Source organism: Taudactylus pleione, unplaced genomic scaffold (assembly GCF_031769625.1).
Source record: "Taudactylus pleione unplaced genomic scaffold, aTauple2 ptg000374l, whole genome shotgun sequence".
NCBI lineage: Eukaryota > Metazoa > Chordata > Amphibia > Anura > Myobatrachidae > Taudactylus > Taudactylus pleione.
The window spans coordinates 1,332,672-1,346,683 of NW_028284775.1; the positions used below are offsets into that span (position 1 = coordinate 1,332,672).

Here is a 14,012-nt window from a genome sequence, read left to right on the forward strand (position 1 = left end):
TGTAACTGAGTGACTGTATCAGCCTTTAACAGGTTGTGATAGGGATCACGCTGGAAAGGCACCTTGAATGTGGCTTGGTGTGCTCCCAGTTGTGATGAGTGGAGGACACGTTGCTTAAGTAATGTGAGCCCGCGGTCACGCACCGTGGTCTGCTTGCATACGGCAGGAATATTTTCCGCTATGAGAGCAAAGCAGACGCAGTAGGGGCAACTGAATTACGACCAGTAGGGTCGGCAAGGTGTATTATGCACAAAAAGTATGGTGTGAAGGCAATACTGTACTGTGATGAGTGGATGAAACTGACTGCAAAATGTGTGAAACCATTTCCTAGTGTTGGTAGCTTTGAAACAGAAATATTGAGCTCAGTTAAAGATAATCCTTTAATAAACTTCCTGTAAAGAAATATTGAGCTCAGTTAAAGATAATCCTTTAATAAACTTCCTGTAATAGTTAGAAAACCCGAGAAGTCTTTGTATTGCCTTTACAGAAGTGGGACGAGACCAGTCCAGAATCGCTTGAACCTTTTTAGAACCCATCTCCAATCCAGAGCCATAATATACCCTAAAAATGGAATGGATGGAACATCGAAGACGCACTTTTCAAGTATGCAGTACAGATTATTTTTTCTCAGGCGAGTCAGGACTTCTTTAACATGACGTTGATGTTCTTTGAGGCCAGAAAAAAAAAAAAAAGATATCATCCAGATACACAACTACGTAAAACAAAGTAAGTCTCTGAAAATCTCATTTACAAAATTTTGGAAGACTGCAGGAGCATTAGAGAGTCCAAACGGCATCACTAAATATTCAAAGTGGCCATCTTGAGTATTGAAGGCGGTCTTTCATTTGTCGCCAGAGCGAATTCTGATGATATAAGGCCCTCGCAAGTCCAGTTTTGGGAAGACTGTGGCTCCCTTGATGCGATCAAATAACTCTGTAATGAGAGGCAATGGGTATCATTTTTTTATAGTGATATTGTTTAGACCCCGATAATCAATACAGGGTCAGAGACCCCCATCCTTCTTGGACACAAAAAAGAACCCGGCTGCGGCAGAAGTGGATGGTGTGAGGAAGGATCCTTAGTGATCCGAAACATGTTGCAGGAGGTGAAAGTTTGTGGACCAAGAGGAACATTTGGGAACCCAACCACTTTTGGACTGTTATGCTTTCTGTGGTGGTGCCGAGCTACTGAGGCCCGTGACCCATTGTACCATTTAGCACTAGCCCACCGCAGCACCTTATCTTGGTGAGAGGCTGTTTTTGGAGCCCCACTCCTCAGTATTATTCTTGATGTCTTTTAAAATGTTTTTTTTTTTACTTGTTTTATGTGTGAATTAAATGGTATAATTTTTTGCACATTATTGGGTAATTTATTAAAATCCTGATTTTAAAGGTTTTTTTTACAATAAGCGCCATCAAAGACACATATTTTTGTAAGATTTCTGTAATGAGAGGCAATTGGTATCGGTTTTTTATAGTGATATTGTTTAGAGCCCGATAATCAATACAGGGTCGGAGACCCCCATTCTTATTGGACACAAAAAAGAACCCGGCTCCGGCAGGAGAAGTGGATGGTCTGATGAAGCCCTTCTCCAGGTTCTCCCGGATATATTCTTACATGGCCTTAGTTTCGGGCAAAGACAAGGGGTATGTTCGACCTTGGGGATAAGTCTTATCCAGCATCAGATCAATTGGACAGTTCCAGTCTCGGTTGGGAGGTAAGATATTAACCTTACTTTCAAAAAACACGTCAGAGAAAGACCTATATGAATTAGGAAGTTGTAGATTTCCTGAGGCCTGAATTTCTCTTACAGGTTTGATGTGTGGAAGACAAGACTTTCGACAAGCATCACCCCAGGAATGGACTTGCATGGAATTCTAATCGATTTAGGGATTGTGTTTACAGCTTCAGTAGCTGATGTGGAGAGCAGCATCAGCTACTCCACATCAGCTACTGAAGCTATTCCCCATTTAGAACCAGGCGCTGCTAGATTGACAACGAGCCTGCAAAGTTTCCTGTGAAATCTGGACTTATCGCTAGACCACTGCCGAATTTAGGTGGGTCCCCCTAATCACAGCATTCTCTGGCGTTCTATGCCGAGTCATTTTTGAGGCCGAGACAGGTTGTCCTGCCCACAGAATCCCCCGGTGTTCACTCCAGACGAGGATCCGAGTCACGTGACTGGTGACGGAGGTCCCGGCGGCTGTCAGAACAAAGACGGGCACTGACGCTGACCACGGGAGGACTAGCGGGCTATAGAGCATCCAGCCCTGTCGGATACTAATACCCAGCATATCCCGCTGAACCACACCGACTCATTCCAGTTTATACTTCCTTCGTATATCAAGGGGTGACACGGTCCTACTTACAGGTACTCATCGGCAGCTTTAACCATTGAAGTACCCAGTAGAACTGCACGTGACTTTTAATTGCATCTAAGGGTACATTTTTATATGTCATTTACAGGCTCACTTCTGGATTATATGGTCAGCTCCACCAAACATTTTGGAGATTGGCCAAACCATCTGTGACTTTGTTACTATTAATTGCCAATTTTTCAATGGTTTCCATTATTGTTGGGGATAGCTAATCAGCAGCTACAGGCTACATCATTGTCCAATAATTGTGATTTGCTACAGTATTCCACAGGTTTTTTCATCTGTACAGGTACATGGTGTAGCATTCATTACAGGAGAGTGTGTTTCAGATTTTGGAGCCTGACCAACTCCCTAATTTTGCACGCTTTATTATCCCCTGTGTGTTGTTATTTATTTTTTATGAGCTAATCTAGCAGTATTCAATCAATCATTTATCTTCTTGTGTTTATATGTGTGTCTCTGTATTTGTCATTCAATTTTTAGGTAATAATTTTTTTTATTTATTGATGTGGTGTCCCTATGTCTCAACTTAAATATCGGAGCGCAGTTTTCTCCCTTTATTGTTCAGCACAATTTGGGGACGGAATCACTATTCCTAACAGAGTGTCCCCAGGACTGGCTAGGAGTGGAGGTTTCCCGGACAGCAGGAGCAGGAAGCTACAAGATGGTCGGACTCCCCACAATACATGCAGAGGTTTTCTCTGCATCGCTTCTGCCGTTCTTCATTAGTGAGGCGAGCCTGGTTAACCTGCATAGGTTCATCATCTCTGGCTCCAAAGGTTGAAGCGATAACAGGACGAACACTGGAATGATCACTTCTACTTTTCTCTGACTGTCACTCAAAGAGATGAGGTCGTTGAGTTTAGTGGGAAGGTCCTGAGTGGCTAGGTCATCCTTTAGCCGATCCGAAAGGCCGTTTCTAATTCCTCCTCTTTCCATGATGCTAGCATTTGAAACTGGATAACATACTGACTGACAGGACGAATCCCTTGCCTAAGGCGCATAATTTCGGAGGATGCAGAAGTCATCCTTCTGGTTTCGTCAAAAGATTCTGTTGAATGATGCTAGAAAGTGTGAATAACTATCTAGTAGCGGATCGGATCGTTCCCATAATGGGGAAACCCAGTCCAATGCGGGTCCGGACAGCAGGTACACAATATAAGCCACTTTGGTTTTAGACGTAGGGAAGTTGGAGGGTTGAAGGGTGAAGTGAACATCGCACTGGTTAAGAAAACCACGACACATCTTGGGGTTGCCATCGAATTTACTGGGCATAGAGAAGTGCAGACGAGGTGGGGCACTGGGAACCGAAACCATCGGTGCAGGCTGATTGGTGGTCCTGGAATACTAACAGTGACGAGGGAAGCCTGCAAGGCGTCTTTGTTGCGAGACATCTCCTGGAGGAATTGTGCCATTTGCTACTGCGAGGCCTCCAGGCCTTCCAGTCGATTGGCAATACCCTGTAGCAAATCTGTTCTAGACTCCTGTCCAGTGGCCGAATCCATTTGGCCAGGGCAAACTGTCAGGTTTGGATTATGTTTTGAATCCGGGGTGGATGCAGGAGAAGAAACTGGAACGGGTTATGCAGCAGGTTTAATAGGAGTATTATAATTCATGAAACGGTGATATATAAACTGACAGAAATAAACAAGTCCAAGTGATGTGTGGTTGAAAACAAATGTCTGGCAGGAAAACAAAGTCCAATAATGGGGCTGGGAACAAGTGTCAGGCAGAAAAAAAAAAGTCCAAAAGGAGGTCTGAAGTACTGGAGTGATTTCTGAGTCCAGAGAGTAGGAGGGTTCACAAACTGTGCAGTGAGTAACCGGGTATAGCAGGGTAGATGTTAATCCCGACTGCTTAATCCCGGCGAGGGTTAAATGACAGGTGTCTAAATGTAGATGCCTGTCATTTTACCGACACCGGCATCCCGATCGAAGGAACGCCGGGCGCGGATAGACTTAGGGTGGGGCGGCAGGGAAGGGGCGGGGGGGTTAGGCAATAGGGGGAAGGTTAGGGTTAGGCACCCCTAAGGGAGGGTTAGAGGAGGGAATTAGGTTAGTCATTACTTACCTTAGGGACGATCAGGATTTTCACCCATGTCGGGCAGTCGCTGTCGGGATTCCAACCGCCGGAAATGCATCTGGCGGTAAATCATACCGATTCCCCGGGAACAGCCTGTGATAAAGACAGAGCAGGAAACGGAGCACTGCTGGGACTGCAATTATCACACCGAGCTAAGGAGCACAGAGAACTCTCTTACACTGTTTGCGCTGTGTATATGTTGCACTGGCAACTAGAGGGTGTGCTGAACACCCTTAAGTACCATGGGAAAGTGCATGATAGGCTGCTGAGAGTACACACAAGATGCTCCGACCCGATTGGCCAATTCAGGTCACATGCCCAAAACCAAGATGGCGGTGCCCAGCAAGCCCCAGCGCTGCCAGTCTCACTTGTCACCACATGACCTTTACCCTTCAGATATCCTTGCGCCAACCTCCAGCCCCCTCACTGGTAGGGCCGCCCCAAAGCACCCGCACAGGCAGAGACCGCACCAGGTACAACTCTGGACGTGACACCTACAAAGTGAATAGCCAGATGCACTGTAATATTTACGATTTAAGACAGTAAGAAAAAAGATGCTTCACTCTTTATGACCCATATAACCACATTTTATTCAAACGGTATACATTACTACAATGCATTATAGTAACATTATTCCCTAGTAAATTATACTAAACAAACATTTGTGTATACACCTACTGCTGTTGTTTTCTTTTAAAAGTATGGACTGGGAAGAAGGGGAGGGGAAGATTGGGTAAAGAGACAAAGAGGAGAGATGGGATTAAGACAATGCAAGGTTCAACAGCTAGTAAGCAGACGCATCTGTACATCATTGCTAATCGCGCTACAAATGTGCGTGCACATTGCGCAAATGCAGCTGCATACACTACAGTATGCTATGACGCGCACTGCGATCGCTCTATGCAATCCTATGGGGTCACAGGTGCAGATAACAGTTCGCGAGCGACTCGTGTAATGAATGGCGCAATTTGAAACGCGAGCAGCAAGGATGTAACTTGGCATATCTGTAGCATAATAATTTAGATCTTTTGCCTCTGCAAATTTATATTGCACCTTTCTCAAGCAGATTCCCTCCCCTGGAGTCTGGTTCTTGCCGCTGACATTCACAAATGAGATTTTAAATTCAGTCACTATATAAGAAATGATAAAAGGGTTCCCCATGGTTTGAAATAACATGTTTTCTGGATTATTCATTTCCTTTTGTTAATAATTGGAATACCAGCTACCTGTTTCCTGGAATTCAACCATATAGTACAGTTATGCCCAGCCATAGGATACATAATCATAAAATCTACATTATTACTAAAACGCTGTATTAAATAGATAACTTTTTCTTTGCTTTCCATCAAGGTCAAGGTTTGGGGTTTCTGCTTTATTTCTCAGCTGTTTGTCTTCTGCTTTACTCTCCAAATTAACTTACTGATGTGACCTTGACAAATAGATACATGCTGGAGCACTTCCATTGTTACACATAAAAGGTGATAGCAGATTGTATTGCTTTCAAATGAATTTTCCTTTCACATTTTATTTGTTGTTTACAGGCATTAAACATGAAACACATTGAACTCTGAATTTCAGAGTTACTGCTTGTTTATTTCACCATGAGTCCATCTATATTCCAGTTAGAAATGACAACGCTGTACATCATGTAACAGGTAAAATAACCATTTTACCAAGTAGTTCCCAAAACCTCTAGTAGTCTACCACTTGCCTTAGTACTATTTCAGCTTATTTATTGAACAAGAATTGTTTACATTTTAATAAAAGTTGGAAAAACAGGGTGTTCTAAAAATGTTGATAGGATTAAAGCAGCAATACGATAAGGCATGAAGTGCATGAGCTGTCTGAAATACTGTGTAGATCAGGCATGTCAAACATGCGGCTCGGATAAACATTTTATGCGGCCCGACTGGGCGCGCACACACACACACACATATATATATATAGCAGCCCACACCCCTGCCACAACCTGAGCTGAGCTCCGATCGGGCGGGGTGTATATATTATTTAAAACTGGCAACGCTGGTTCTGAAGCATTCAGAGACTAAAGAAGCCTCTGATTGCTTCAGAGGCCAGCGTTCCCAGTGATGCAGTGCGCGGGTGACGTCATCCGCAATGAGAGGAGCCTGCACCTGCCATGCTGGATCCAATTAGATCCAGTCAGTGGCAGCATCTACGTGGGACGGTGGGAGTGATGACGGCGTGGACTGGGGAGGTATCCAGTGGCCATCGTGAATAAAGCTAAGTACTACACAGGTCTCCTATACTGGGTGGGAGCACAGCATAAAGGGCACAACAAAAGGTGCACTACTAGGGGCCCTGCATAAGGGGCATTACTAGGGGCCCTGCATAAGGGACACAACTTCCCCTCCACACCCCAAACCTAATCCTCACCCCTTAGTGCTTAACCCTCACCCTAGTACTTACCGACGTGATGCCGGTGGTCAGGATTCTGGATGTCGGCATCCCAACTGTCAGTATCATCATCACACCCCTCTCCAAGTACAGGCAAGCGGGGGAGCCTTGCTGGGACCTATAGTCCCCTTGTAAAAGGTCAATATTACTGTAACAAACTTTTCCAAAACTACTATCAACTCTGCACCCACCACCTAGAGGTGCAGTCAATAGCCCTGGGGTTACTTGGAGAGGGGGGACCCTTTATTGGGGGGTCCCCACTTCCCCAGGACGTGGGCTGAATCATGTGGGGATCTGAATGCTTTGGCAAAAGGTACCCCATGAAGTGTGTCCCATGCTGTGGCATTACACCCCTGCTAGTAAGAGCCTGGAACTGGTTGTTAAAAATACAGGGAACCCCTACGTTCCTCCCCCCCTGTATTTTCACAACCAGGGCCGTCTCACAGAACCCAGTGGTTGGGGTGGGGGGTGAAGCAGGTCTATTATTTATGAGCTAATGTGTTCAATTTAATAGCTAATTTTATGTTCAATTTTGACATGCGCATCCAAAACCAAACAAGTAACCACTAGTCAATATCGAACCACAGTGAATTCGATTTAGAAAATGATTCCAAAATCAAATTTTTGTAAATGTGGGATTTCGAGAATGACATCTACATTCGATTTGTTTTCAGGCGAGTTAACTCGAACATAAAAATCGAGCTCATAAATATACCCCATAGTGGTATATTCAATTGGGCGCAAGGTTTAGCGAGGAGAAAAACCTTGCGTCCAATTTTGGATTACCGCAGGTATGAGTGCTCCAGATACCCACGGTATTCAATTTAAAAAAAAACAAACAAACAAACAAAAAAAACACACACTACACCTACCTGCGTGGGAGTCTCTGCGGCTCCCGGTGGCCTCCCCTTCATCTTCTGACTGGGGAGGGGGCTGCAGGGAGATGTAGTTCTCCCAGCATCCATTACAAGGGGGGGGGGGGGCGGCATATTTACACTGGACACACACCCCCCCCCCCCCCCCGCTACTGCAGGAAACCAGTTCCCAACGCTGGAAGCAGAAGACAGCACTTCGGAAGGTGAGTATTACCGACTAATTAAGCCAATTGGAAACTTCCAATTGCTTAGTCATTGGGAGAGGTGCCACAGAGGTCCCATAGCATTTCCCACCATTTTTCCTAAAATTGTGGATTTTAGGAAAATTTGGTCGTGCTCTGGAGGTGCGCAAAAAAACTAAACACCAGGTGCAGGATCTTTGCTATTCTCGCCCCCAATTAAATGTGTCATCAGTGAAAAATAAGGAGGACACCACTGTTTCCTCCCTAATGTTTACTACCTGAAGTGTAGTGCTGCTTTTTTGGAGAAATATTTCACCATCCTTAAAGATGTGATAATTGCTGCCTAGATCGGGATATACTTGTCATCGGACACACAGAGCAATTATCTGACAGTGTATGGCATTGTCAGATAATTGGTGTGTCTGATGGTGTTCTCTCATGATATATGGCCAGTGAAAGAAAAGTTGCCCATACACTAGTGACGGATTGCTGTGATCCTGCAAAACAGTATCTCTGGATAGGCGAATCCAACATGTTGGATTTCACTGATTTGACAATCACGATCAAAATATGATCTTTATTTGCAAATCTGTGAAATTTAACAGAGAATTTCACCAATCCTCCGACGGATCATGGAACGTTGATGGTCGGAAGTCGGCATTTCCAATCCGATTGTGTAGCCTATCGTTAGGTGTATGGAGCCTATACACAAGTGCATGAGCCAGCCTGGACGGAAAGTTGAAAAGAAGCAGCAGGAAGACATGAGAAAGACAACAAAGCACAGCGGTAGAATAAAAAGAAGCCACAAAGGCCATAATTTATTTTCCTTTGTAACCATTTTTACTCCCACAACAAGGGTATTTATCAAAGCTTGGAGAGAGATAAAATAGCGAGAGAAAGTGCTAACCAATCAGCTTCTAGCTTACATTTTACAGGCTGTTTGAAAAATGAGTTAGTACCAACCAATCAGCTCCTTTCTCTTTACAGTTTTATCTCTCTCCTAACTTTGTTAAATTCCAGTATTATTCCCTTAAGTAATTTCCCTATTGCATCTCTGACCCGCTACAGTTTAAATCAGCACACATTCCATACTGCAAGCTTTCTGCATCAGTTTACAACTTACAGTCTATGCAACACCCTTCAACTGTAGACCTCAAGCATGGGCAGAACACTCTGATCCTAGAACCTTGTACAGAAATGTATGCTTTGGCCGATATACACATTGTTATAAGACAGATCCAGGGGTGTATCTTGGGGTCCGAGCGCCCCTTGCAAACTAAGGGACTGGCACCCTTCTCCAATGACTGCTTCTACTTGATAAAATAAAATAACACTGGGGGTAGTTTAATTCAGACACCTGTAGAAATAGGGAGAATATTTTTTTTATTTCTCTTTTTAATATATATATATCTTTTACAGAACTTACTCTATTGCAAACCACTATTTACTAATACCAAAAAACACAGGAAAAGCTTGAAAACATAGCAACAAAAACAAACATGCATTATGGGTAAAATAATTTACATATATTCAAATTGGACTGTACACTGCATTATGCTTTTTTAACTCTGCCATATAGTTCACTGGTAAAACAGCCCACATGGGTCCATTGCTATCTCACACACAATAATAAAAACAGTCCATAAGGATCATGTCTTAATCCTGACACCAGAGTATCCACAATCTATAAAGATCATGGTCAATTCCCCATACTGAGAAAAATATAAATTTATTAGTACTTACACTGGGGGTAGTTCAACTTACATGCCTGTAGAAATAGGGAGACATTATATATATATATATATATATATATATATTTTTTACATTTTTTCAGTTATAACACTTACTACATGCAAGCACTGTTTATTAATTTCTATATGTCAACAACACAGGAAAAGAGGGCATCAATAACAAACAAGGTGCATTGTGGGCAAGATAATTTGCATATATGCAAATTACCTTGCAAAGAGCATTGTGGTTGATGTGGTGCTTGCACTCTTTTCCTGCAAGGTTGACATATGGGAATTAGCGAGTGGCGATTGGTATGTGGTGGGTATTGTGGGAGAAGAGATATATTAGAAAAAAAAAAAAAATTAGTCTCTCTAATTTTAAATGTTTCTGATATAAAGGGACATATAAGAAGCCTGATACACATTAACAATCAATGGAGGACACTGATAAGAGCAGAGGAGACAGAAGGAGACCAGGGATCATTTACTAATGACAGCTGTCTGCGGGACACTGTGCAGAGCAAACAGGAGACCAGTGATGATTTGTTAATTATGTTGGCAACGGCGCCCCCCCCTCGGCCGACAGATCATCCACAGGTCCGCACCTGCAATATATTGCATTTTGTGGACATCTCTGTTTACTCCAGCAGCAATACTGAGAAAGCAGCAGTCAGTTTGATGCTAACAGCCAGCTGTTTGGATGATGTTGCAGACAGTCAAGGTCAAGAAGTATACAAACTGGCTGTATGTTCTTCTGTTATGTAGGCTGGAACTTAGAAGTGAAAACAACAGTAGTTTTAGTATCTTATTCAGTGTACTCTTGTTAGCTGTCCCACATTTGCTTTGTTAATAGAAATTGCTGTGACAATCAGCCATGTGAACAGACACATTTCTACATTCTACAGTCAGCCTTGGTGTGATCATTAAACTTTCTAGTGCAGTGATACAGGCAGCCCAGCAAGCCTTCACCTGGCGCTCCTAGCTCCTTCATGCTTTGGTCAGATTAGTTTGTTATAGCTCGTAATGCTAGTTTAAAAGGCCTGCTGACATGTTTTTACAGATAGCTGTATTTCATTAAATAAATGTATTAATTTATTACTGGGGTTAAGAATAATGTTTAGCCCTTTTAAAGACTGGAGGGCCGCCTAATGAGATGTATCTGATTACCTATCACTGTTCTAGTGTGTATATACACATTTCCAGTTTTCTGCTACAAAATTACTACAGAACAAATATTTGAATTTCCTACAAACTGCCAAGGTGCTATACTTCGAAATGCACAACAGTAAAACAGTGTCAGTATATTAATTACCAATTATTATTATAGCACACAAATTCTGCCACGCTTTGCAGAGAATATGTGGCCAGTCACATCAGTCCCTGCCCCAGTGGAGCTTACACACCATATTCCCTACTACATGTACAGGCACACACATACACACTAGGGTTAAGCATAGTACACTATCAACAAGTTCATCCATTAGGTCTCTGCTCATAAAAAAAAAAAAATTCTCAGATTTTCTGCATTTATGATGGAGAGGAAAAATATTAAACAGACAGGAGTTGGCCCAGACGTAAACCAAATTACCTAAAACACAGACCCTCCAAAATGACCCCTTCCATCAGGTACAAAATGCTCTGCTCCTGTACTTCCCACCTAATGTATGATTGCAGTCACCTGCACTCATACATTAGGTGGGAAGTCCAGGAGCAGAACATTGTGTACTTGGGAGTCATGTTAGAGAATATGAAAATATCATAAGGGTTTTTTCTGTGGAAAACATATTTTGTAACTCTGCAAACAACCAAAAGAGAGAGAAAAAGAACATTTCCCAAATGTTATACACACCACCAAATCACAACAACCATGACTGTTTGGTCAGTATTACCAGGCCCTGCTATCGCCATTGACAGCAGTTTTACTTCCACATGCTCTTCTCATACCATACATAAAGTGTTCTATTCTGCCCCTCCTCCTATCTATACAGAGCTCAACCTAACCTGCTGTTGCATTTGGCGATAGACTCCTGTACATTGCCAATACTTCAGTGATTGACAACGATCTTACCCAATGGCGTATAAACTAACATAGCAGACGTCATGGCCACGCCCCACAATAAGACCAACTGGGTCTTAATTAGAGAAAAAAAACACACAGCAGTTGCTTAATACCCGAGGAGCTGTGCGGGAGGGTGGGATGACGTAAGTCAACAATGGTCACGTGCCTCGCTGGCCGCCCTGCCAGTGGCTGTGCTGGGAAGAGGTGGGCGTGACCGTTGGCACAGGGGGGGGGGGGTAGTGGGCGGGGCTGCGGGCGGTGTTTGTGCGTGCGCGCTGCTGCGTGTGTGTGAGCGAGAGAAGTGCGTGTGTGATGCTGGCTGACACCACTCCAACAACTTTGTGCTAATAATCCCGGGGACTGTACACTAGCGGCCACTGCTCAGTGCAGCGCACACAGGCGGCGGCAGCAGCAGCAGCTCCTCCTCGCTCGGCGCCTGTGCGTGGCCAGAGGGGAAGCACTATGTAACACCACACAGAAAGCACAGTGTAAACAAGACACAGATGAGCGTGTCCTCCAGCATGCGGCGCCCCGCTGTGTGTAGTTACGGCTAGCTCCCCGGGGGGGTGGGGATGTGGAGATAGACGGGAGAGTGAGCCCCGCAATAAGGCGGTGTGTTTACACGCCGGGCACTCACACTTGCACTCACGCAGCTGTGTGCTCTCCGCCGGAGTGCGGGTCCTGTCTCCCGCTGGTCGCCGTGTGACGCTGCTGCTGCGTGTCCATGAAATCGTGCGGAGTGTCGCTCCCCGCCGCAGCTGTGCTCTCCTCCGCTGCTGCTGCCTCCCTCGGTGATGAGGAAAAGAAAATGGCGGCGGGAAAAGCGAGCGAGAGCGAGGAGGACTTCCCGAACCTGACCGCGGACGAGCGAGAAGCCCTGGCCGGGCTGGACAGGTTGGGGGCTCCCTTCTCTACTTTTCCTGTCCTCCCCTGCTCCCCCAAACCCTGTGTGTGTGCCCCCGCTCCCCTCACCCTGGGTGATATGTGTGTGTAGGGGGGGAAGTTTATTGGAGCTTATTTTGATTTCTGTCGCTTTTTCTCCCCTCTCCCCCCGGCGCCCGGACCTGCTCTCTCCTGCTGCTGCTGCAGCCGACTCTATGGCTTTCTGAGGCTTCATGAAGATGGCGCCAGAGCGAAGGCCTTGCTGTCCAAGGTAAGCTCACAGGGGGAGCTCGGTGCTGCTGCTACCGGTAACAATAATAATACAGGGCCCGCTGCAGGCGTGTCTGCTGGTGATCCTGCACCCCCGTGTGTGCTCCCTGCCCCGTGTGCGTGGGGCAGATGCCGCCTGTCTGCACTCTGCAACTCTCAGGCTTCTTAGTGGAGTTTGCATTATTCCTCACACCCATCTGCTTTGTACCCTATTATTATGGTGACTGTTGTCTGTGTTGCCCGGGTGTTGTGTGTGTTGCTGCCAATGCTCTGACACCCGTGTGCTGTATGGTGTAAGTACATGGGCCTCTGTGTTTTGTTCTCTTGCCGGCCTTTGTACCATAGCCTGTTAATACGGTCAGTGAGGGGCACAGCTGGCATGGAGAGACGGCACCGGGCGGCATTGCACAAAGCAACGCAGACGGAGCGGGTCAGCAGTGTGGCCGCAGGGGACCAGACTTGGCAGCAGTAGTACGGCAAAAACTAGCGTTACCACGCTTGGAGAATTGAGCCGCCAGTGGCTGCCGCCTCCCTGCACTCGCCCATATAGGGGGTAACCTGTCATAGTGAGGGGAGACTGTGTGGAAAGTGGGGCTGAACTTGTGCGCCTGCTAGTTTGGGGTGGAGGGTGAGCGCACCCCTGTGCTGCAGGAGAAGGGGGCTGGGGGTTAATGTGCAGCAGCATTGGGGCGACATGTCCGCTCAGTCGCAGCTTAATTCTCAACCTCTTTTTTTTTTTTTTGTTGTTGTTGCGTCAAAGTTGTCTGTGTCTCACGAGCCGCGCCGCACATCCCCCTCTGTCATTTAGTTTTTAAGTAATGGCTGCTCCTCCCGGCCCAAGATGGCGGGACAGGGAAGAGAGAAGAGGGGAGGGGTCACCAACAATATATTGACTCTAGGTTTACAATGATGCAAAATGAGACCTGTAGAGAGAGGCAGCTTATGCCCTCGGTCAATAGTAACGTGTATACAGCCAGGTCGGCGTTTGTTGTATGTGCTGCTTTGCACACTGTTAATGCCCCTCATCATCAACCTGTAGCTGCAGCTGAGTGCACGGGGAGACAAAGCCTGGGACGCGGTGACAGCTCCTGTGTGTGGACGTGGTGTAGTTCTCCTGGCTCCAGTTGCTGCCTTTATAA

General features: G+C 45.4%; 1 protein-coding gene across 7 annotated transcripts in view; it reads left to right on the forward strand.

Moving 5' to 3' along the window:
- The first annotated feature begins 12,021 nt into the window (after nucleotides 1-12,021).
- KDM6A (lysine demethylase 6A) overlaps nucleotides 12,022-14,012 on the forward strand; it is a 179,300-nt gene continuing 177,309 nt past the window's right edge. For all 7 annotated transcript variants that reach the window (XM_088444933.1, XM_088444935.1, XM_088444937.1 and 4 more), the window contains exons 1-2: nucleotides 12,022-12,615; nucleotides 12,811-12,874. In XM_088444933.1, the coding sequence (XP_088301059.1) occupies nucleotides 12,446-12,615; nucleotides 12,811-12,874 (234 nt within the window). In that variant the 5' untranslated portion in view covers nucleotides 12,022-12,445. The remainder of the gene's footprint in view (nucleotides 12,616-12,810; nucleotides 12,875-14,012) is intronic.